Genomic DNA, 25746 nt, shown 5'->3' with positions numbered 1-25746 from the left:
TACTAGTTTGCTTCAAGTGTATTTGCACCTGCGGTAGGTCCATGAATGGCTTTGGACACTGTATCACTCTGGCCCTGTTTACACCTGGTATTAAGATGTGTCACCCAAATCTGTAAATTCTGTCATTAATTCCTCACCCTCATGTCATTCCAAACTCGTAAGACCTTTGTTCATCTTCGGAACACAAATTAAGATATTTTTGATAAACTCCGAGAGCTCTCTGACCCCTTCATAGATAGCAACACAACGACCACTTTCAAGGTCCAGAAAGGGAAAGACATGGTTAAAATAGTCCATGTGACTCCAGTGGTTCAACCACAATTTTATGAAGCGACGGGAATACTTTTGTTTGCAAAAAACAAACAAAAATAACGACTTCAACAATTTCTTCTTGTCTGTGACAGACTCTTACGTTGTTGACATAGTGTAAACAGTGCAGCGCTTCCAGAATGCCGGCTTACCATTGGCCGACACTGTTCATGTGAGCACCACGATGCATGCACACGAGTCGGAAGCACTGCACTGTTTACACTACGTAAAGGTCTTAGTAAGATCATTTTTCATCTAAGTATCCAAACATTACGAGGCAGATGACAACATAATGTGATCAAATACCATAAACGTGTTACAGTATTTCTCAATTGATTTGACACATTACTTCAAATGAATTTAGTTGCTCTCAAAACAACACCACACAAAACAGTCTTATGTTGACAAAACAGTTCAATATTCACAGCATATCTAAGCACTGCAGTTTATTCTAATAATGCATTTATTAAAAGTAAATGCTATTATCAAAACTACAGATCTATTCTCTATTGATTTTATATTTTATAATATTCAGCTATAGACACAAATATACTAATGAAAATACTTATTGTAAAGTTTTTTCAGGGGTTTTGTTATATACATTTTTCCTCCTACCCCAAAAAATTACTTACACAAACATGCAGCAAATGTTGACTGTTGTACTGAACTGAACTTTACTGATCACATTTATTGATTTACATCTGACCAGAGAATTTCCCCTACATGACAGAATATATTCTTATCATATTCTTATACTATCAGCAATCATGGTATAGTACTCTTAAATATAGACACGGAATGCCAAAGTAAGACTTTGGATCTGTTTCCTAGCTTCTCTCAAGAAGAGGCCATGATTTATTACATGGTCAATTATAGGGATGCACCGATATGAACATTTTGACCGATACCGAAAATTCTTTATATTTGAAAGCCGATAACCGATATCTAAATCCAAATTTTATATAATTTTTGAGAGCCTTATTACAAAAAAAAAAGTCTTACCAAATATCCCAAGCATACAATTATAATCATATTTCAAGCAATTCAAAACCATCATGGCGAAACAGTACGCATGTAAAGTGTCTCTCAACTAAAGGAAATAATCCATTATTTATCGATACAATTTTCTTATCGGGCCGATAACGTTAAAAATGAACATATATCGGCTGATACCGATATGGTGGCCGATCTTTCATGCATCCCTAGTCAATTAGGGTGATTCCCATTACATTTGAAAGTCTGTACCTTCTACGTCTCTTCACTCCTCTTCCATCCTTCTGGCCCCTTCCTTTCTGATCGTGTCTTCTTACAATTTCTACTCTTATTCTTTCCGCTTCACCAATGCCCTACCCATATCTTCTCCCTCTCGTTTTCTCCATTCTACTCTTCCTAAGCCCTCTCCTTTTCTTAAAGGGGATAGTTCACCCAAAAATGAAAATTAGCCCATGATTTACTCACCCTCAAGTCATCCTAGGTGTATATGACATTCTTCTTTCAGACTAATAAAATTGAGTTATAGCCCTTTCGCATAACATTATGCATATTATTTGTAATTTGTATGAAATGAATGAAAACTTACAATTGTTTAGGACAATTACAAAGTGTTCAGCTCACTGTGAGTTTGGAGAAGTGTGTCAAATCGACTGAGAAAAACCGTAACAGGCTCCACAGCGCTACCCAGTGCATTTAATTATAACTGTGAGTTTTAGTGCTTGGGACTTATAATGGATTCACAGCATTTACGGCCAGCAAAGCAATATAGTAAAATTCAAATAGTATTTTTATTTTTCGAAATAATAATTACAGATCGAATATTCGACTATTCGTGCACATCCCTAGTTCAAACAGCCACAAAAGACCGCCTACTCTCCGCCTACTGACCTGATGCGTAAACATTATGGGAAGCGCGCTAGCCAGACAGGAATTAAACTTTGTTGGCTGGGGAGTTTGGTTTGAAGACGAAAACCGTACCAAGCGTCTCTCACCTTGCGGCTGTCGGAGCAGAAATGAAAGCTGCTGCTCTCCATATGTTTTTCTGTCGTCTCCGGGCGCATTCATAAGTAAATTTCACAAGTATATTTTGTTCATTAGATTGAAAGATCTGAAAAAAAAAACATACATTTACCCGCCCATAGACCCTCCCCTCAAAGAAATCAGGACAGAAGGGGTTGAAAGTGGGCAAAAGAGACAGATCAAAACACCAGATGTAAACGGGAATGTGTCTCCCTCGTCTAATTGTGATCCGATTGAACAAAACGCATCTTAATACCAGGTATAAACGGTGCCATCATTTTCATTGTAGCACTCAAAGGAAGCTTTTGAATGTACCTACTTTGATATAAAAGTGAAATCTGAGTATATTTTACCCAAAGGCCTTGTTGCAGTGATATTGAAAAGCATGAAAGTTCATCCGTGTTCATCCATTCACTGCAAAAATGATCGCAGTTGTTTTCCCGCTCTTCCAGGCACCTTGAGCTTCTGACTCTTTTTTTGCACATCAATGCATCTTCAAGGTCCCGCTGCACCACACCTCCTGATTTTCCCCATTAAATAATCAAACCTCCTTTGAGAGCGTCGTCTTTGTAGTTTTTCTTCAGGCAGGAAACAACACAGAGGGTACATGGGGATTTCTAACTCTGTAAAAAGTTGAAGAGTTGACATGAACTCTTGTAAACCCTCATGAATATGTGTATCAATCAGATGGTTATTTTCCTGAGTGACTGTTCGGTGTTTGTGTGCGACTCGAGTGAACGAAACGTTGCGAAATAAAGCGAATCTGTGTCACTGTTGAAGCGCTCAAGCTACATTATAGTTCTGTCATCTTTGAAACAGTTTCTCATTAATTCCTAAAGTTCTGTGTGTAGAAATGAGGGGGAATTTGTCTTTGAAGTTTGTGTGGAGGGTCTCAGGAGACCCGGAGGCCTTAGGCTGGACTTAGCCAGTGATGAGGGAAGATGTTGCTTTGAAAGAGAATCATTCCACCCTCCGCTCATGTTCAGCACATGGTTGCACAGAGCATATGCTGATACAGAAAGGATCACTTGCTACAATGTTTGGTAGGTCATGAAACGGTGACTAAATTTGCTTTACAAATTCTGTAGACAGATTTTTCGGACCTTGAATATTTGCAACACGCCAATGTACGGACATTTTTTGACATCAAGCCTTGTGGGAAAAAAGTTGGGGGAAATGTTATACTGTTGTTAAGTAACAGTAACAGTAAAAGTCTGTTGGTGCCACTGCCTAAGTGACTACTTCGCTCAGAGAAGCTGTCAATCATGACGTCACACCCAAGCGGCAACCTCCCGCAGTTTCTCTTGAAGCCAATACGGAAGTGACTTAAACTGCAATTCCTCGACTGGCCGCTAGGGACAGGCTCCAGAAGAGACCAGAATCAGACTCCATTTTCAAATGCCCAATTTTACAGCAGAAAACACATGTTTACAATCTGGTACAAATTGTGGCTTTGGTCTATACGGCTAATTTTGCCCTTCATGACAACTGTGAGGGGGGTGCAATTTTTTATAACTAATTTGTTTACATTATATAAAGCCTTAAAGTCCTTCATAACCCCGTTTTTATAGCATCAAATAACTAACTAAAAGCAAACTTATTTAAAGAATGAACACTTGAACTAACGTTATAAAAACTGCTTAAAATTATAGAAATCGTCTTTGGAAAAAAAATTTTTGAAGTGTAATTTGATTGTTTAATTTGTCTATGTCCCATTACATTTCACGGAGAGGGCGGGCTTTATGGCCTATACTGTATCCAGGCTCCTGGGGGCAATCGAGGCGCTTTGGCTTCACTTTTCAGGACTCGTGTGGCACATTTGGGTCACACTTTTTATCCCATTAACTGTTGCGGGGTGTTTGGCACTATTTTTTTAATTGCCAAAGTTTCTTCATATATTTTAGCAATCATCATGAATTAGGTGTAATTCGAAAGCTTACAAACTCAAAATTCATCCTGAAAACCATTTTGAAATTGGACGTTGCGTTCCCATTGAAAGGGTACTCTATGGCTGTGTCCGAAATCGCACCCTATACCCTTAAATAGGACATTATTTGAGGGGACAGCCATTTGTAGTGGTGTCTAAAACCATAGTGGACGTTATTGAGTGCAGTCATTCAATCCCACAATGCACCGCAATAACGAGTGTACAACCGGTGTACGCTCAACGACTAGAGAATACCCATAATGCATTGTGAGAGTTGCACAAGTTTACGTTTTGTGATAGAATTGACATTTGGACAGAAATGTATCAATTTGTTTCAGGAGAGTGCATCAAACAAAACAAAAATCAATGGAATGTGGATGACAACCAGTGGCTATTTCTGGTGCAGCGCCTACATAAAATCTCATGGGAACTACGATTTTCGTGATATCAACTTCAAATTTGGAACACAACTTAGTTGGACATCTGTCTTTGATTTTATAGTAATTTTGTTGTAAAATATATATTTTATTTATAAAAATGTGTCCAAACTTAGGTCTATATTCCAAAGCATTCTTGAATTACAGCCATTTGGGTTTGGATAGCGCATTTTCACATCTATTCTCTAAAAGGGGGGTGACAGTTAAGGGGTTACATTAGGTGTCTTTAAGTACTATGCATTTATATCCAAAAATAGGTACAATGAGGTTTTGCAAAACGTGTGCTGCTATTGAGGTGGGATACGGGTTGGTTAGGGTCATGTTTGGTTAAGGTGTGAGGGAAGGGTCAACAGTATAATTACTGAAACGAATGTAAAAACGTGTACACATAATAATGCAGGGTATTCAATTATTAATTTAAATGTTAGTACACATACTGCATAGTAGTTAAAGACACTTAATATAAAGTGGGACCTGTTATTGTAATTATTAATTACAAGTTGTATTAGCCACAATGATTAGATATATTCATATGTTACTTTTTATTTTTGTTGTTTCATGAATTATGCTCTTACTGGCCCCCCGACTGAGCCTGGTTTCTCCCAAGGTTTTTTTCTCCATTTCTTTCACCTGATGGAGTTTGGGTTCCTTGCCACTGTCGCCTCTGGCTTGCTTCGTTGGGGACACTTTATATTAAGCAATATTACTGATTTGACTGCACTGACACTATTGGATGAGAACTGAACTGAGCGGGACGATGACATCCCTGTATTTTGCAGAACTGCTTTAAAGATGAAGTGAACTAATTTTAGTCATTGATGACTAGTTATTACATCGGAAGTGAATCAACACTGAACTGACTTCAGCCGAACAATGACACTATTTTCCTTTAGAGCTGCTATACAGACAAAATTAGCGCTGCATCATAGAATCACTTTCCTGTGAAGCTGCTTTGAAAGAATATGTACTGTATAAAGCGCTATATAAATAAAGTTAACTTGACTGCCTTTGGGGCACATTGTCGCAAAACAAAATGTTTATATGTTGTAGTTTTATTATTATAATCATTAATTGCAATTTCTCGTTGCCACAATGCTTTGATATAATATGCTACTCTTTATATTGCTGTTTCATGATTTGTGTTTTTACTGCCATTTTGTTTGTATAAAGTCAACGTGTGATGAACGAATATGATTCTTAAGAAATTGTGCGTATCAAAAATATACGATCTCAGGCCGACATCATAACCACCTTCCTAATATTGTGTTGGTCCCCCTTTTGCTGCCAAAACAGGCCTGACCCGTTGAGGCGACCCCTGAAGGTGTGCTGTGGTATCTGATATCAGATGCTTTAAGTCCTGTAAGTTGGGGCCTCCTTGGATCGGACTTGTTTGTTCAGCACATCCCACAGATGCTCGATAGGATTGAGATCTTGGGAATTTGAAGGCCAAGTCAACACCTCAAATTCATTGTTGTGGTCCTCAAACCATTCCTGAACCATTTTTGCTTTGTGGCAGGCGCATTATCTTTTTTCAAGATTCAAGATTCAAGAGTTTTATTTGTCACATACACAGTTATATACACAATATACAACTGGCAGTGAAATGTAAACAGGTCCGCTCCATGGACAGTGCAAATAACAGTTACAAGAAATTAAATAGAAATAGAATAAAATTAGAATAAAAAGTATTAACATAAGTAGAATTATAAATAAATCAAGTAAAAGATAAAAATAGGAAATAAGATTAAAAAAAAATATAAAAAAATATGTGGATATGATAAGTGAGATAAACTGTAGACTTAAAAATAAGTGGTTAACATAAAATATATAATATGTATATATAAAGAAGTATAATGTGCAAGGTTTATTACAGGTTGTTACGCAGTAACAATAGGAACGTAAAGTGCAGTGCAATTGCAGTATGTGGATGTTAATGTTAAAAAACTGTATGTTTATGTGTGTGCGGGGGTGAAGTGAAGTCACGTGACTGAGTTCAGGAGTCTGATGGCCTGGGGGAAGAAACTCCTCCTGAGTCTTTCAGTCTTTGCCATCAGGCTACGGAAGCGCTTACCAGATGGCAGCAGGGTGAAGTGAGAATCTGAAGTGAGAATCTGCTCTATCTGCTGAAAGAGCCACAGCCACCAGGGAATACCGTTCGCATGAAAGGGTGTACATGGTCTGCAACAATGCTTAGGTAGGTGCAGAGCCATAGAGAGAGAGAGTTGCGACAACGGAAGTTCAAAACGCTTGATAGTCACGTGATTCATGTAGACCTCGAATAGTTCCAGGAAGTGCTTTGACGGGCAATTCAAATTGATAGTCACAGTGACAGAACTGCGCTTTTTGGTAATTAATAGTCAATAAATGCATTGATTTTCAATAATTTTATTACACATCGACATGTGTATGTAGCATGAGTATGTAGTTACAGAGATGTTGTTTTTAAAATATATATTTTTTTAATGATGAATAATCTACACAAGCAGGCTTTAATGTACAAGTTATTTTGATTAAAATGTGCTGATCATTTAAAATCTTACTGATTAAACGTCTTACCTTTTAAAAGTGCATCACAAACGGTCTGTTCTGCTGTTCTCTATGGCGTGGCTGCTACTTCCGGGAACTATTGAGTCTCCGCGAGCCGCCATTGCTGTAAAAAAAAACGTTCCATTGGAGTCTATGGAGTTGTCGCAACTCTCTCTCTCTATGGCTCTGGGTAGGTGGTACGTGTAAAAGTAACATCCACATGGATGGCAGGACCCAAGGTTTCCCAGCAGAACATTGCCCAAAGCATCACACTGCGTCCCCGGCTTGCCTTCTTCCCATAGTGCATCCTGGTGCCATGTGCTCCCCAGATAAGCGACACACACACACCCAACCATCCACGTGATGTAAAAGAAAACATGATTCATCAGACCAGGCCACCTTCTTCAATTGCTCCGTGATCCAGTTCTGATGCTCATGTGCCCACTGTTGGTACTTTCAGCGGTGGACAGGGGTCAGCATGGGCACCCGGACTGGTCTGGACGCAACAAACTGTGATGCTCTGTGTATTCCGACACCTTTCTATCAGAACCAGCATTAACTTCTTGAGCAATTTGAGCTTCAGTAGCTCGTCTGTTTGATCGGACCACACAGGCCAGCCTTCGCTCCCCACGTGCATCAATGAGCCTCGGCCGCCCATGACCCTGTCGCCGGTTCACCACTGTTCCTTCTTTGAAGCACTTTTGATAGAGACTGACCACTGCAGACCGGGATCACCCCACAAGAGCTGCAGTTTTAGAGATGCTCTAACCCAGTCGTCTAGCCATCACAATTTGGCCCTCGTCAAACTCGCTCAAATCCTTACGCCCGACCATTTTTCCTGCTTCTTACACATCAACTTGTTCAAAATGTTCACTTGCTGCCTAATATATCCCACCCACTAACAGGTGCCGTGATGAAGAGATAATCAGTGTTATTCACTTCACCTGCCATAATGTTATGCCTGATCGGTGTATGCCTATTAAGAAATGGATTTTGAAAAATAAACCATCTTTAAGAAATATTCACTGTAGGAAAAAATGACAACTATAGCTCCAGTTGACCTATAATATATTATATATGTAACCCTCCTGTTTGAACCGCCCGCTCCAAGCTGGACTCGAACCGGGTCTGCCGACATGAGAGTTGGATGCTCTAACAAGGAGCCTAAAGGCTGCAACCCCTAGCGTCAGTCGCTAGAGCGTCTCTTGAGATCAGATGAGTGAGGTTTACTCGCACAGCGACTACTAGCTGGCCTCCGTTACATATACGTGTTTAAAATGTACTCTGACTTTGCTAGAATATTATAATAATACAAATGTGAACATGGAATCTCTATTGTGCAGTGTTTTTTCAGCATTTTTATTTCCGAAATCTGAAATTTTGACTGATACTCCAGTTAGGGTTTAGGAAAAAGTCCCAAACCCCAAGACCAAAATTTGGACTGACTCATTCTAGATAGAACTTTCCATTACATCCACCCAACTCATATGTATATTTGTATTTGGCTTTCATTTCTTTAACCTTAATATCTATGATGGAATTAAGTACTTATGTGAACAGAATCCCTTTTATCCACCCATCTATCTATGATGCAGCATTTTAGTATTCATAAAGTATTCAAGTTCATTAAGCACATACAGCAACTCTAAAGCGTTAGACATTCTGGCAAGCCAACAACAGTTTGATCCACCTTTTCTAGTTTTAATTCACAATGAATCGTGTAGACAACCCTAAATAAACCCCTTTGAACCCTAAATATTTTCAACACACAAAGCAATTTTTGTTAATCCTACGAAAAAGGCTCATATATCATTTACTTTGTGTATATAAAATGCAATCACTGGAATCCCCTTCCAGTTGCGAGAGAAAGAGAAAATACTGTATGGCCTTGAGCCAGTGTGTTGTCAATGTGATATTCAATGTCACGTATTTGTAATGTTATTTCATATTTCTAAGGACTTTTTGCGTCCTGCTTAAATATGTGTTATAGTCAAGGCCATCGTGAGCAGCTCATCTTATACAGGGGTCTGCAGCAGGTCTTGTACTTAAACAGCTTTGAAGCACAAATCCCCTTTACAAACAAGGAATACAGCTTGGACCGTTCCACTTCCTTTTGGGGCAACATTGGTTCGATAAAACGTTATTAACACGTGATATTAGTATATATCGACAACATTTAAACATCATAGTTTGTATTTAACTTTTTAACAACAAGATTTTGTGTAAATATGAGTACAACCGGAATCTGAGAATTTAAATGTTTTTACTCATGATTAACAAAACCCTATTTAGGAGTTGGTATCTTCCACTCGCCAGCTGATCGGCCTCAACTCCCGGTGCGGTCCGTCGGACTGTACGCGGCCATTAATTTCTTGAATTTTGTCTAAATTACGTCGAATTTATAGTAGCGGCTGCTCGTCTCCGTTTCTATTAGTTCTTACGCTGCGTTTTCAGCTCGGGGATGTCGTTGTAAAGCGTTTTTGATCAAACGTCGAGCCGAGGAATTCCCGCACAAGCACTAGGCCGCAAGTGGATCCCCGGTGTTTCCTGCAGAAACCTGCCGCCTTCACATCGCCGCCATGGGGGACACAGGAAGCGAGCGCAGCAAGCCGCCTAGTATTCCTCCCCGCTGCCCTTGTGGATTTTGGGGGTAAGATGATTCATTTTACACGTGAGTGTACCCGTGCGGCGAATTTGATGTGGATGAAGGCGAAAAATGTGAATGAAATGTGGAGTGTTTGTTGTTCATTGTTGTAGGCCGATGGATGGGGGTGGGGAACAACCACTCCTGTTTTTCACATCCACAGCTGCTGTTTCTCCCCAAATTCACGCATAAAACATACACTTCCATCAAACACATATCACATTTAAACAGCAGGGCTGATCAAAAGCAGATTTGGGCGATCCTGTAGTTTTTAACGAGCCGTGTGAGCTGGACTGACAGATCACAGATATCTCACTGTTCTCTATCTCAATCATGGGCTGTGTTTGAAAACCTTATATGTTCAGCACATTTTGGCATTATATATTGTAAAATGTTGCTGTTATATATAAAAGCCTGGTTAATATAGACGTTTGCAGATTTTTTTTTGTTGTGGCACCATAGGGAGACATCGTTTTTTGATAATTTTTTTTAACCTGCCTAGCCAGCATTATTATTAATATTATTTTGGCTATAAACAAATCCTAGTGTGCTTCCTACCAAGAAAACATGTTTGCAGTTATAAGTGGCACCATTTTTTAAAACCGTTTTAGAACCTAGTAAGCAGCCTACCTAGACAGCCCTTTTAGGGCACCACAGGGGACCGTGTGTTTGTGCTGTATTTCAAAACATTATGTGTTGGCTAACTTGGCTTACTAGACCAGGGGTTTGCAATCTTTTAGATGATATGGACCCTTAAATGTGATCTTCATTGCGTGAGGGACCTCCACCCTAAAATTTAAAAAGCAGCTCTATATTTTTATGTATAAGGTCCCAATTTATACACTGAACCTCATTAATATAATACTGTATTAACTTGATTTAAATCCATTTTGTATTGTTTTAATCATCATCATCATCATCACATTTTTAGTATTTTGTAAGTTTATTCGTTTTTATCAAAACCCCTGTCCTAGACAACATATTGGGCATGTTTTTACATAATTTTTTCCTGCATCTCAAAACCTAGTGTGCGTCCCACCTAGAGGGTTTTGTAGATGTTGGCATTGTAGGTGCTTTCGGCATCATTGGGGGCATAATTTGTGTGCTGTAGGTCAACCTAGTGAGTAGCCTACCTAGACAGCTGGTTGATCATTTGGTACACACCTCTAATGTCTTTAAATTCGGTCTAGGTAGACACCTCCCTAAGTTGAGACACTGCCCGTGTTCACATAGCCGAATCAAAGTACAATGATAGATAGACTTTTGCCTGAGTGACACATCAATCAGGGCTCTTCTTCAAGCATGTGTCAGGCTCACAGGTGCAGTCATTTGACACTCCACATTGTCTGTTCTCCAAACAAATGCACCAGATCTGGGCAAGACCAAGACAGACCTCTGACAGGTGATTTTTCATCAGCCTTTTATTTTTAGACATTTTAAAAAGGATGGTTGGATAAAAACTAATAAGTGTTGGTTGGTTGGATAAAATGCTGATGATGGTATACCTGTTATTACATGTTTCATGGCTCGTGATTTAATCACATTAGCCCCTCTCGCATTACTCAGTAACTAAGCTATTATAAAATAGGCTCAATCTGCGGTTTTGTGTAAGTTAGACTGTAAATCCAGAGCTAAGTGGTTAATTTTTACTTGCCAAAGTTTTCACTGGCCCCACCACAAAAAAGTGATAAATTAAAGTACGTATTGTTTTCGTAGTTATTTTTTTTCCAGTGTGATGATGAAAATTATATTAACATGTAAATTAGGCTGCTGTCTCTTTAAGACATACGGATCCAATGTACATGACCCGCATTTTCTTACTCAACTGTGTAAGTTCAGATAAGATGTTACTGAATGAGAGGATACTCGCCAAGACTGACATTTTGGCATAATTGTGTGTGTTTTTGACCTTTCAAACTTGGACACCCTGCTAATACTACATACTAGAGCTGCCTGATTCTGGATAAATTCTGTGTGAATAACGGGGCGCGCGTGCGCCTACAGCGCGTGACGCTCGCTGTCTTTGTAGTCTCTGAGGACACGAACGCATAAACTGTCCCTTCATGAGAATTTACCATTTCATTTGAAAAAACTGTCATATCATGAACACAGACACTCGAAGGTCTTCACGGCAACCCGTCAAAATAAAAGTTTGGTTTAAAAAATTTTAATTGGCAGAATATATCAGGCTACTGTTGTAGCCTACAGTAGATTTAGCTACGTCTCTATGTAATAATAATACGTCTCTACTAGGGCTGGGTAAAAAATATTGATTTCTCCATTTTAATCGATTCTCACTTTTGCAAAACAATATCGATTCTTTTTTTTTAACGAAATTCAAAAACCTATAGTGTTTTGGCGCTGTGGCGTTAGATCGCTCTGCCGCAGCTCAACTCAAGAGAACCAGCAACGCGGAGCAAACATGAACGGATCTTCTCTTCCGCCTTAATACCAGTAACGGCGCGAAATAAACACGTATGAGCTTCTGAAAGTGTGTTAAAAGATACAGGACAATTTACCGAAATCTGTATCATGTCACACAGAATCGCTCAATCAGTGTTTCAACCGCAGAAAGATGTAACGTTAAGTAAAACGGCTTGTAAACAATGCCACGTAACGTCAAAGTTACCTCTGAAAAACCATATCCAGTGTCCATAAACTCGTTAGTCAGCTAGAAAAATTCAAGGAACACTCCACTTTTTTTGAAAATAGGCTCATTTTACAAGTCCCCTAGAGTTAAATAGTTGAGTTTTACCGTTTTTGAATCCATTCAGCCGATCTTTGTATCTGGCGGTAGCACTTTTAGCATAGCTTAGCATACGTCATTGATTCTGATCAGTCCATTAGCATCTCATTCAAAAAATGACCAAAGACACTTTCAATATTTTTCCTATTTAAAACTTGACTCTTCTACAGTTACATCGTGTGCTAAGACCAACTGAAAATGAAAAGTTGCGATTTTCTACACCTATACGGCTAGGAACTACTTTCTCATTCCTGCGTAATAGTCGCGGATCTTTGCGGCCGTACCATGGCTGCAGCGGCGCAATGATATTACAGCGCCTGAAAGTAGCCCCCAGCTAGGTAACTTTCAATGTGACCGGCACTAAGTTTGTGTAGTTGCAAAGAAAGTTTCAGGCTTGCAGCCGACAAATTGTGTTGTGGATTTACCTGTGATTAGCCATGGTTCTGTGTGTTGTAAAGGGCTGTGATAGTAAGTCAAAGGTGTAAACTACCACCATGTTTCACAGAATACCAACGAATCATTGCGCCGCTGCAGTACCGACTACTGGAATTTTGGTACCGTGACATCCCTAGATACAATCTTTATTTGAACTGTTACTTTTGAAAGGTAATTTGATCAATTTTCATCACTACCATAGACATCAGTGTTTATATCCTTTTATTATAACTATAACCTGTTGAACCTATTGTAACAGAAATAATGATATTGTGTGAATAAAAAAAGTCTTTGTGACGCTGTTTGATACTTCTACATGACATCGGCTCTCTCTGGCTCAGTGGCACTGCCAGCGCATGTTCTGCTGTGATTGTACTTGTCAAAGGTTTAATAGACAGACAAATCGTTGTCGTTTAGGAATAAGATCGTGTGGGTGTTTGAATAAAGATCACTGTCTTTAAACGATTAATTGTGCTGCTCTACTGCATGCATATTTTCAAAATTGATTAATTAAGGGTGGATCTATCTCAATGATAAACCCATCATCCAGCAACTAGTTGACCCTCATGTTGAGCAATGTTGTGAGTTTGGGGTTGAACTACCTGAATGAAGAGTAATTTTTTGTGATTCTGTTAAGTGCTGCTAGTGGCAACAAATGGCAGATGCAATTGACAAAATGCAATGTTATGTTTCATTCCAGCCCTCATGAGAATAATATCCATTCAGTGTTTACCATTTCATTGAGCATGTTTTATTGAAATCTTAATAAGGTTATGACACCAAAAACTACTAGCCTAAATCGTATACATTTCAAGTATTATTTGTTACAGACAAACTGTCAGTAATAAAATAAGAACAAATAATCAGATTTTGAGCAATGGCATATAACAAATAAACAATGCTTTTCAGGATGGTGTAATAGTAGTTTTCAGGTAGAGAAATTGAGTAATCAAATGTAAAATACTGTATAAATTCAATGCTGATTATTCCGTATTAAAAGTTACAGAAGTTATTTAGTCAAGAGCACTGAGGTTTTTTTTTCTTGTTTTTTTTCTGTCTTTGGTTGTTTGATTATCATTATCTCGGACAGCTGCAGGTTTATTAGGCTGCTGTCACTTTAAGAGCTGCACTGATCCAATATACTGTTACACATGCGTTTTATTTCCCAACCTTTTACATAAACCTAAGACATAACCAACTATGTTTATGAGGATATTCGCCAATATGGGCCGTTTGACATAATTTTGTTTGCATATGTCTGTTCAAGCGCAAGAAGACGTGGAAGAGAACTTGGTTCGGTACTCACTGTGTGAGAAGTGTGTGATCTGAAGCGTGCGCCCAGAAAGCCGCCTCTTAGACTCAAGCGGAAAGTATACTTTGTTGTTTTAAGCGTACGTGGATGTATACGAACGCACAGCCTTGCAAAGTATACTACTTTTGAGTCGTATGCGCGTACACAGGCATTCAATGCATGCTCAGTTTTAAGCAGTCTCTCGCCACAAGTTACAACCCATGTAAATACTGCAACAAAAAATAAATAAATGACAAACCTGGCCATACAAACATACGCTGACCCTCGTGTACACGTAAATAGTGAAGTGTACTTCACACAGCGTGTATCAAATTGGGTTCTTTCACGTCTTCTTGCGCTTGAATATTTAAATTGGCAAGGCTTAAATGATAAATGTTCGTGGCGATGCATCACTGGCCCGACTGGGCAAGTGACAGTTCTGTCAACTCTCCCGAGCATCTTTTACTCTGGCCCCAGGCCGTCAGGCAGTCCTTATTGTCTAGCCCTGTTCTGGAATGAAGTCAGGGTGTACTTCAAGGTCTGTGTGACTGTACATGGGTGTGTGTGTCTACAAATTGGTCTTTTCATCATCATAATCACTATAGTCATGTTCAGCTTTCTGCTTTTAATGTGTCATTTGTGCGGTTGAAAGACGTGGTTTATTTTGGACTCTTTATTCAAGTGACAGTAGCTGTCATTGAAGATGTACATGAGACATGAAGCTGGGCGTTGACATAGCACATCATATCTGGCCTTTATAAGGCAATAAACTTTATTCAAAAATGTCACAGACTTTTAATGGCTGTTTATCCCACAGCCCATCCCTATTCTGGTTCCGTTTTTCCCATTCAGACAGACTTTAACAGATTGCCTGGTTTGCTTTGTGGCAGAAAAAAATATGAAGTGATACAGTAGAGGAGGTGTACGTTGAATCAGCCCTGTAAGAATTGGTAACACATGGTTCTGTTTGCTTTTAAAATCAGATGTTTAAACCATTTTACCAGTAACAAGTTTGTCTGCACAGTGGTTTTGGTGTGTAACGATTATGCTGATGATTTCTGACTGAAACTTCTGCCATCATTTTCTCGCCCCTTTTTTGGCATATTGTCCTTTTACGTTTAGTTTGATAAAGTACACGACTCAAAAGTGTTTTGAAGATGACACAATAGTTTTATATGGTTAAAAGTCCATGTTGCAAGTCATTATTTGCTGTAGCAGCTCTTTTGTTTTAAATGAAAAATGAATCATGCAAATGACACAAGGATAAATAACTTCGGGCTTTCCATTTGTTTGTCTCATCACCTTCTGCTTGGCATTTTCCATATATTAAAATATTAGTAAAAACGATATGTTGGTTGACTGTTGTATCAGTGCATATAAGTTGGGATGATTAAACAGAATTCTTGTGATTTTTATTTAGTGTGAAACTTTTTTTTTTTGTTGTCTGATTGTAGTTTGAATGCATTAATGTGGACCAAATGAGTTACTGATGGCTTGTAATGTCACTAAAGACAGTGGTCTCTCATAATTGTTATCCGTCAAAATCTGAAATGTATTTAATGTAATTTAATTGGGAGTACATAAAACCTAGTGAACCGATACTTGAGGAAAAGGTTTCGGCTAACCTGTTTCATGTGTAAAAGCAGTCTCAAAACGTGAGTGGTTTTTCCCTCAACCTTGTACTTTGTGTAGACTTGCCTAACTGGTGTTGAATGACACAAGCAAACACTGCTCTGTTTTGATAACCAGTGTCAAGAAAAATTGTGCACACCTACATCTTCACTAACATGTCAAGATTAGACCTACGGCTAGAAGTATCTTGAAGTCACGTGAGTAAAAACGGCCAGTGTAATTAATTATACGGAGTAAAAGCGAGGATAATAATAATGAAATAAAACCGGTGCAGCTGTTGCTAATGCTATAGTTATTTTAACAAATCAGTCAAAATGACTCCCCTAGTTATTGCTTTGAATTGCGTTTGAAAGAAACTCAGAATTTGCTGAGTGTGCAGAAATTACATAATCTTTTAAAGATGCACATTTGCTGGTGCTGCTGTTGCGATTGTCACACTGATTGATAAAAATGTTTTGTTTGTGATCAACTTTTTGCTTCAGAAATTCTAGTATCATTAGTATCCTCTAGAAAATGAGTCTATTAAAGGGTTAGTTCACCCAAAAATGAAAATTCTGTCATTAATTTCTTACCCTTATGTCGTTCGACACCCATAAGACCTCCGTTCATCTTCGGAACAGAAATGAAGATATATTAGTTGAAATCTGATGGCTCTGAAAAGCCTCCATTGGCACAATGGCACTTTACACTCTCAAGACCCTTAAAAGGTACTAAAGACGTCGTTACAAAGTCCATCTCACTACAGTGGTTCTAAAATAACTTTATGAATCGGCGAGAATAGTTTTTGTGCGCAAAAAAACCCCTAAATAACGACTTGCATAGTGATGACTATTTCAAAACAAGGCATCATGGAGCTTCGAAGTGTTATGAATCAGTGAGTCGAATCATGATTCGGATCGCGTGTCAAACTGCTGAAATTTGGAGATTCAAACCGCTGATTCGACTCGCTGATTCATAACGCTTCGAAGCTTCATGATGCCTTGTTTTGAAATCGTCATCACAATGCAAGTCGTTATTTAGGGTTTTTTTGCGCACAAAAACTATTCTCGCCGATTCATAAAGTTATTTTAGAACCACTGTAGTGAGATGGACTTTGTAACGACGTCTTTAGTACCTTTTAAGGGTCTTGAGAGTGTAAAGTGCCATTGTGCCAATGGAGGCCTTTCAGAGCCATCAGATTTCAACTAAAATATCTTCATTTCTGTTCCGAAGATGAACGGAGGTCTTACGGGTGTCAAACGACATAAGGGTAAGAAATTAATGACAGAATTTTCATTTTTGGGTGAACTAACCCTTTAAGGTGTAATTTTAATTTATGTCATGGTAGGATTATATGTCCTAGTATAGTTATGTTTGCTGTAAATTATTTGTATATTAGAGAACTGTGGGGCAATGTCTACTTTTAGATAATATAGTGAAGAAAAAACTTCATCACTTTGTATTTTTTTTTTGTCCTTTTTTATTTAGAGCTTCATGGATACTAACCACAGGATCAGATTATTCAAAATAAATACGTCTGGTCTAAAAGATCTGGTCCAAAATTGCTACTGGCTGGCACATTTCCACTGTTGCACGTAAGGGTGTGAACCTACACTGGTCTCACGGTTCGATTATCATGCGTTCGATTCAGTTCAATTCGATATCACGATGCACTGCATCCTCATGTATACAATTTTGTCAGTCAGTTATATGAACTGAACCTTTAATTTGACCTGCTCAAAGAAAACACGCTGTTTGAATGTATCAAACAAAACTCAAGTCTGGGCACAGAAGACAACAGGAGCGTTTAGAACAAATACACAAATACTAAAAGCTGCTTCAGGAGGTGATCTGGGCCGCATTACAGTCAAAACTAAAGTCTAAATGCATCTGGTTGTTGAAACATTTTACTCCTCCCAACAATGCTAAAAAATTAACGTGTGAGAGCGTGTTATGGGCTATATGACATGTTATAGCCAGATATGACAGCGCTACTGAAGCACGCATCGCCGCAGACGAGCAGCTGTGTATCTCTTCATCAAGCTAACGCACAAACTACTGAAAGTAAAGCCGTAGATGCTCAACATCCAATCATATTCATGAAAAGTAATGAAACTGAATGATCTTACCAGTGCTGTTGCTGCGCTCTCTCCTATTGCGTTCTTTGATCTTGAAATGAACTGATGATCAATAAAATGCAGCTCATATCTGTTGTTTTCAGTGACATGAACTCGTATAAATCTGCATATAGTGCGGGAATTGAAGATCGGATTTATATCCGTTTGGCAGAGATACATTTATGTGCCCAAATGTAGATTAAATGGTTTTCGTTTTCCCTCTGCCATTATATGCTAGCGCGACAAAGCACGTACGCGACAAATTACGTCAGAAAAGAATCAGTACATTATGATCGGTTATGGTCTATTAATGAACCAATCCCGAATCGTCCTTGTCTGCACCGCGATGCATCAAAGAAAGGGTTAATTTCAACACCCCTAGTTGCACGGTATATACCGTCCTAATTGTATTATGTTTGCTCTGGTTCTAAAGACATTTCTCTGTTTGTGTAGATGGCGGGCGCTGCAGTTCAGAGGGGCTGAAGTGTGAAGGGCAGCTGTGGCATTTCATTTTTCATTCGATTTCCATACTTCCATCTGGCATCTTACATTTTAACACCTGTTAGCATGACAGCCTTCTCATTTTCAAGCATGCATGATCATTTGGGAGCTGGTGCGGGCTGGGAATGAGTGTGGAATGGATGGTGAGATCATCTGTTGTGTTTGGTTGCACCGTCCCCTGTGATTCCCACAGAATACTCTCATTATTGCTAAAGAAAACCTTCACCGTTTCAATGTTGCTTTTATTTCCTTTCAAGGTAGGTGCGGTAATATCAGACCATAGTGTAGGAAACCTTGAACAGCACCTACCTTTTAAAACATGCAACATTCCTGACAATCCACTGTAGATGTTTACTTTACACACTTTGTTTCTGTGTGTATTCAATTATAGGTAGGACTTCACTCTGTTTCTGAAGTCCTGTTTGAGTGAAACAGAGCTTTTGCATAAATACATATGGAATTGTTAGTCAGACAAATAAGAAACTCTCTTGGTTTTCATTGGTCTTTCACAAACACTGTTTAGTCAATTTAGTTGATTAATATTTGGGGTTTTAACTTGTGTCTAATCCCAAATATGTGCAATACAGTCCATGTTTGCTCTTGAAACACACTGTTGAATGTGATAAAAGACTAAGTATGATGAAATAATTAGGGCTGTAATCAACCAAAGAAAATCTTGGTCGACTGAAGTCCTGAAATTTTCGACTAAAAATCGACTAAAAATGACGTTAGGAAAAAAAAGTTTAATTAATTAGCTGCGCACTGTGCGCAGTACTTGGTAGCCTTGTTGTCTGCATAAATTAATTATAAATAAACATAAAAAACTAGTAGGCTATTTGCAGTATATTAAATAGTTTTTGAGCTGATTATTTTGCACTGAAATGAGTCTGACACACGAGTCTGTCGGCTCTGACAGCATTGCATCACGTGCACCTGCACAATATCATAGCCTATGATTTCCCAAAATATAGTACTATTGTCAACTAGATATCATCACAAGAACTTTTGAGGAATATGCAACATAATTTAGACAATTGTTTTTGTCATATGTATTATAATAACTGACAGACAGTATAATTTCAGCCGCTCTGTGCAGCTCGAACGTTAGGAGCTCAGCTTCGCGGCTGAGACACGAATAGACTATTAACTTAAAGCTTTTACTCTTAAACACAAAAGGCACGTCCACTTTAATAAAAAAATGAATATTTATTAAACAAGCCAGATCAAGAGCAGAAAAAACGCTCTCACAATTAAATAAATAATATAAGTTACAGAAAACTAGCCTTCTTCTATCTGTCTCTCTTCTCCAGTGGGTTGGGCTAATCCAAAAGTGAAAACAATGGGGGTGTTTTGAAGACAGTCTGTTACCTGTGAAACACGGGTGCTCTGAAAACACCCCCATTAGCAATTAGTGCTTTCCACCTGATGAAATGAACGCGGCGCGGCAAAACTGATGAAATGAACGCGGCAAAACTGATGAAATGAACGCGGCAAAACGGACAGTACAGATCCACTTTTGCGGCACGACTGAAGCGTGGTGTTGTGACGCTTCCCCTCATGTGTATGTTGATGGGCGTTCCTCAAGTTTACCGCTATGGGTGTGGGTTTGAGCCAGCGGGGAATGAAAAAAAAGGACCGGCGAGAGACTTCTCTTCGCCAGTTGGTTGGGCCAATCCAAAAGAAGTGAAAACAATGGGGGTGTTCTGAAGGCAGACTGATACCTGTGAAACAGGGATGCGCTGAAAACACCCCCATTAGCAATTAGTGCTTTCCACCTGATGAAATGAACGCGGCGCAGCAAAACTGATTAAATGAACGCGGCAAAAACTAATTAAATGAACGCTGCAAAAAATCGACCAATCAAAATTTTGGTCGAGCCAGAACGTATCGACCAATAATCGACTAATCGACTGGGAGATTACAGCCCTAGAAATAATAAATCCGATAAAGCTAGTTATGTTAACAAATCAGTTGAAACAACTATCGAGTTATTGGTTTGAATTGCTTTTAAAAAAGGTTTTACTGGTGTTTGCAGAAATTACATAATATTTTAAAGATACACATTTGAAACCAGTTTTATTTTAATTGAGTTAGATCCAGTTATTGGTAGGTGGGTTTATTTTGTAGGAAGCACTGCATCAATCACACCTTCAAATTAGATTCAGTGTTATTGTGGTTATTTAGTAAAATGGCTTGATTAATGGTGTGATGTGATTTGTGTTCCTCAGGTTGTTGAATGTGTCGCGCACACACACTGACTCTTCAGAAGGTGGGCTGAGGTGTGTGCGCGTTGGAGTCTTGATTGGGCTGTTGCCTCTTTTCATAAGCAGTAATTGCGGATGACATTTAACAGGAGATGTCAGATTAATCCAGAGAGAGGCTGGCTTGATTGGCTTGGAATCATGTGACAGAGGAAGACATGCACACAAACTCACTGTTGCATTCTCTGAAAATATGTAGAAGTTTATCAGTTTTTGTGTCAAATGCGGTATTTATTTACTAGGGTTACAAATGGTTATTGTGATTAGGGTTGGGCCGATAGATGATGCCATCGTCCATCGCCGATGCCTGACAGACATCACGATGTTGTGACTTCCCCCTCCGGCAAATATTGAAGTTGTTCCCGATCACAATACAAATTACATTCAAAACAGTTCAATTAACTAAACTACATTTAAACACTAAAGATTTTATTGTGCAAAAAAAGGTCAATCGAGTTATAGGCTACTAGATGTTTTACACTACCAATGATATTCAAATTGGGAACCGTGGTACGCATCTGGACACTGGCATGTTTCCACCGCTGCCACGATAGCATCATTTTTCTGTTTCTAGACGTGAGCAGAGCATCAAAACAGCGGTGCGGATCACACCACAAGCACTCAGGATCGTTTGTGGTAATGATATATCCGCACTTTATCCTCTAGTAGTTTTATCTAAGCCAAACACATTAACGGAGCTTAGCGCTCAAACGCAACCCCCCGTTGTCATCGTACATCCCGATACTTCACTGTAGACATCGTCTGATGCCAATTTGGTAGGCAAGCTAAGTTGTTAATTTATTAATCTAATGATTATTAGAACAATTATTCGACTAATCGTCAATTATTCCACAGATTATTTGACTAATTGTCAATTATTTTCCAGATTCATCAGTGGACTTTGATCGGTTATTCCGTTTTTGCAATTAGTTAAAGTATTGACGCTTTTGAAAATGTCTAATGAACTTCGAGTCAACCGAATAGACCAAACTCCTTCAGGTGTTACACTGACTGGTACTGTTTTTATTAGGGCTGGCCTTTGACATGAATTTCACCATTTCTGTTCATAAGCTTGCAATTCAATTCCGATATCGTTTCAATATCAGTTCAGTTGGATATATATCAAATAGAGTACATTTTCATTTTTACATATTATTTTTTAATAGGTAAAAAGTATACATTTTTCATCAATTTCATTTTTATCAACTAATGCTGTAAACTCAACAGGGAATCCAGTCTGCTGGTACATTACTTATAATATTAAAGGTTAAAATAAAACTACTGATTTGAATACAATTGCATTTCAGTCATGACAACTCTCAGAGGGTTTGGTATGGTGATGGATATAACAGTGTAATTGTATTTGGTCTTGTTGGAATAGATCTGAATACTAACCATCTGGAATTTTCATTGTGGTTTATTGTCAAACCAGTAACTGTTTCATCCATAGTGCTGTACGATTGGAGTAACTAGACGATTATTTTCCACCAGTGTGTTCGATTCAGACCGATTTGCGGATAAAATTGTAATAGGCGTGCACTATAGCATTCATCAGCCCATCATAAGTGCTTGTGAGGTGGATCAACAGGTGTAACTGTTTCAGCTCATCTCAACTGCAACCGTCATACGTTATTCAATCAGCACTTTTCCGACCTTTTTATTGCTCCTGCACACGCAGCTACCCCATCGGTGTGTTCATGTGGTGATGTGCTCTTCTATACTCGAATGTGCTCATCTTCTTAATATGCATTATTCCTACCCACAATGCCCTGCTCTCTCCCCATGCTTCCTTCCGCCTCCTTGATTGGCCGCTGATTATGATTGCGCTTGATTGTGCCGAAGAAGGTCTGTTGTTGTTTTCATTGCTAACCTCTGTCATCCTGAGAGAGAGTTTCGAGTCGCATGCAGGAAGTGCAGTGGTTGTTTGTTGTGTCTGTGTAAATAAAGTGTTTGATATGTCACCACCCTTAGCCCGCAGGTAAAGAACGGTGAGGAGCTCTCCACTGAAGAGGTGTCTGAGGCTATGTCCACACTAGTGCTTTGTCATTTTAACACCGTGTTTTAAAATGAAAACGATCCTTCTCCATACTGGCGATTCTACTGCATTTCAGAAAGGATCTCCGTCCACACTACACGACCGAAATCGCTTGTCACATGACCTTTCATGCACGTACAAGTGTAAGCAGCTGCCAATTGCTCTAATAATTGCTTGTGTCTTGTGCATGTAGGCAGCTGCAGTATTATACAATGTAGAGTTTTACTGCACAATGGCTGCTAAAAATGACAACAAAATCAGCAAAGCTTGCAGTTCCGTCTCCATGTTATTGTTTTGTTTACATGGTCGTCGAGGCTGGTCTGTTACAGAGATGTTGAGAGAGACGGCTCTGGTCTATTATCATCATGTTCCGGTAGCGTAATGGTCATATAATATTGGCTTGACGAATCGGGGAAGGATACACAGTGATCCAGAAAACCCAATCAGGAGCGAATGTAGGCAGCCATGCCTTTTGTTTTCAAAAGTCTCCAGTCTCCGGGTTGATCCGTCTACACTGAAACGCTACCCCGGAGTGTCTGTTTTCGAGGGTCGAAAAGTCTGGGTTAGTATGGATGCCATGCATAACGTTAGCAAAAGTTATGCATTTTAAAGCGAAAACGCGTGTAAATGGGGCCTGAGGTTTTTTTCATCCTGCAAACAATTAAGATTGGTTTTTCAAATGTCCCCATTAAAATATCATTAAATAGGTATAGCACTTGTGTAGAGTAAAAGTTGATTGCAAGCCATAGTGTTGTTTGTTTTGTGAGGTAATTTTCAGGACTTCATTAGCGAATATTTCTGAATTAATTTCTAAACATTTTTACCCAGTAATCATAAGCAACTGGAAAGGTCACACAGGAAATTTTATTTAGTCAAATAATTTTGCTAAAAACATTTTCATTTTGTGTAATTAATTAATTTAATATTTAGATTTTTAGGTTTTCAATAAAGAATGATTTGATTTTTGTGGTGGTGTTGAAATCTTTGTCAACAATCATGAAATTTGATTGTTGACAAAGATTGGTGTTGGTTTCAACTACTAATATTTTGGCGTTGTAATGGTCATTTCACAATAGACATGCAGGGATCGTCATTAAGCCTGTTCACGTGCTTGTCCTTCGGAAAAGCAAATCTGTCATTCACTTAGTCGAGTAAAAAATGTGCTTGTCTGGGAATTTTTTTTTTTGTGTTGTTAATATAATTTATTCTGAAGCAGTATTCTCACCTGTGTTCAATCAGCATTGACATATTTAACCCTTAAAGAGTTTCTGTATCTTGGAGGATACAGACATTTAACAGGCTGTAGGGGGAAGGGCCATGGGGGGATGGGCATTATGTGGTTGCAGTTGATGAGAAACACTAATGGGAGGATGGGTCATGTAATCAGGGTCATGTGACTTTATGCCAACATTCCAAACATTTGTATCAAAATCCAAAATGGCAGCATACGTGGACAAAGACACTGGCCATGAGATAAGTGTTTTTATATTTTCACAATTATGATATTTTAGAGTGATTTTGTTTCAGAAAATAGTTTTTTAAGGATAGTTTTACATGTTCTTGTGCATATTTTTAAAATAATCGTCTCACAACTTTGATTATCAGCCATTGAATGTCTGTATCCTGGGGGATACATTGCCCATATAAGGGTATTTAACAGGGCTGATCACTCACAGATATTCTTATGTTTTGAGGCCTAAATGTTAGTAAATGAGTGGAGGGAAGAGGGAAGGAACCCCCCTTCCCAATACTTTATTTCACACACACACACACACACACACACACACACTCGCACACACACGCACACACACGCGCGCACACACACACATACACACGCACACACACGCGCACACACACACACACGCACACACACACACACGCACACACACACACACACGCACACACACGCACACACACACACACACGCGCACACACACACACACACACACACACACTCAGACACAAATGTATACCCTGCATAGGCATCTTGGGAGAAAAAGTTCAGTTTTTTCCAATTTTTCTAATGTTGCATGGATAACATGAAAAAATTTAGCTAAATAATTGTTCATTCAATGTTTTAAAAGTTTTCATATGAACTATAATAAAAAAAAAATACATGTTACAATGTAACCCTAAATGGGCAATGTATCCTGGGAGATACAGACTGTAACTTTGAAAATAAAGGTCATATTTTGAAAAAAATTTATGAACTGTGTCATTTTAGTCTAGATACATACAAAAATAGCAATGAATCATTTTTCCATCAAATTTATTTATGCTTGCCCCTTTAAGGGTTAAATGTGCATTTTTTTTTTTTTTTTTTTTTTACCTTTTATAAAGTGCATTTCCCTCCTAATCTTATTAAATATAGGCCATGCTTCAACTTTCATTTCAATTCATTGATTAATTTCAAAACACTGAATCATTCAGTTACACACACTTGCTGTGAGATGCGTTATGCTTCTGATGTGATCTTTGTTTGGAAATATTTTCGCTGCTGAAATAGAACAAAAACAGTCAATATTGCATCTAAAATGTTAGTGACTTAATGTTAATTAATTGTTTATGGAACTGTCATATGTAATCAGTTTCACATTTTCAATCGTGATTGTATTCAGGAAAACAGCACTCTTGGTCGTGTGATGTTGCTTAACTGTATCTAATGTTATAAATATAAAAAACTCAATTTCAAATTTTTACAGCAGTATGTTAACTGAGTTTCTCTGTGTGAGAGGCGTTCATTTGTTTCGATTTCTCAACAGCGCAACCTTGGTACCGTCAGTTCATTATATAATATATTATCCACTATCGATCGCCACTTTTTCCACAATCATTCTTGCATTTTGGTGATTCCCTAGTTATTTTTTGTTTTTGACATTTTTAATCAGGCTAC

General features: G+C 38.6%; 1 protein-coding gene across 3 annotated transcripts in view; it reads left to right on the top strand.

Moving 5' to 3' along the window:
* The first annotated feature begins 9519 nt into the window (after positions 1 to 9519).
* zfand3 (zinc finger, AN1-type domain 3) overlaps positions 9520 to 25746 on the top strand; it is a 28608-nt gene continuing 12381 nt past the window's right edge. The window contains exon 1 of one of the 3 annotated variants that reach the window (XM_079843320.1): positions 9520 to 9862. In XM_079843320.1, coding sequence (XP_079699446.1) covers positions 9792 to 9862 — 71 coding nt within the window. In that variant the 5' untranslated portion in view covers positions 9520 to 9791. Of the gene's footprint in view, positions 9884 to 25746 lie in introns of all 3 variants that reach the window. The other 2 variants (XM_079843321.1, XR_013818471.1) reach the window with 2 other exon arrangements.

This window comes from Gobio gobio (genome assembly GCF_949357685.1).
Source record: "Gobio gobio genome assembly, chromosome: 18".
NCBI classification, from domain to species: domain Eukaryota; kingdom Metazoa; phylum Chordata; class Actinopteri; order Cypriniformes; family Gobionidae; genus Gobio; species Gobio gobio.
The sequence above is the reverse complement of the archived record's forward strand: the minus strand, read 5'-3'. Positions and strand labels throughout refer to the sequence as shown.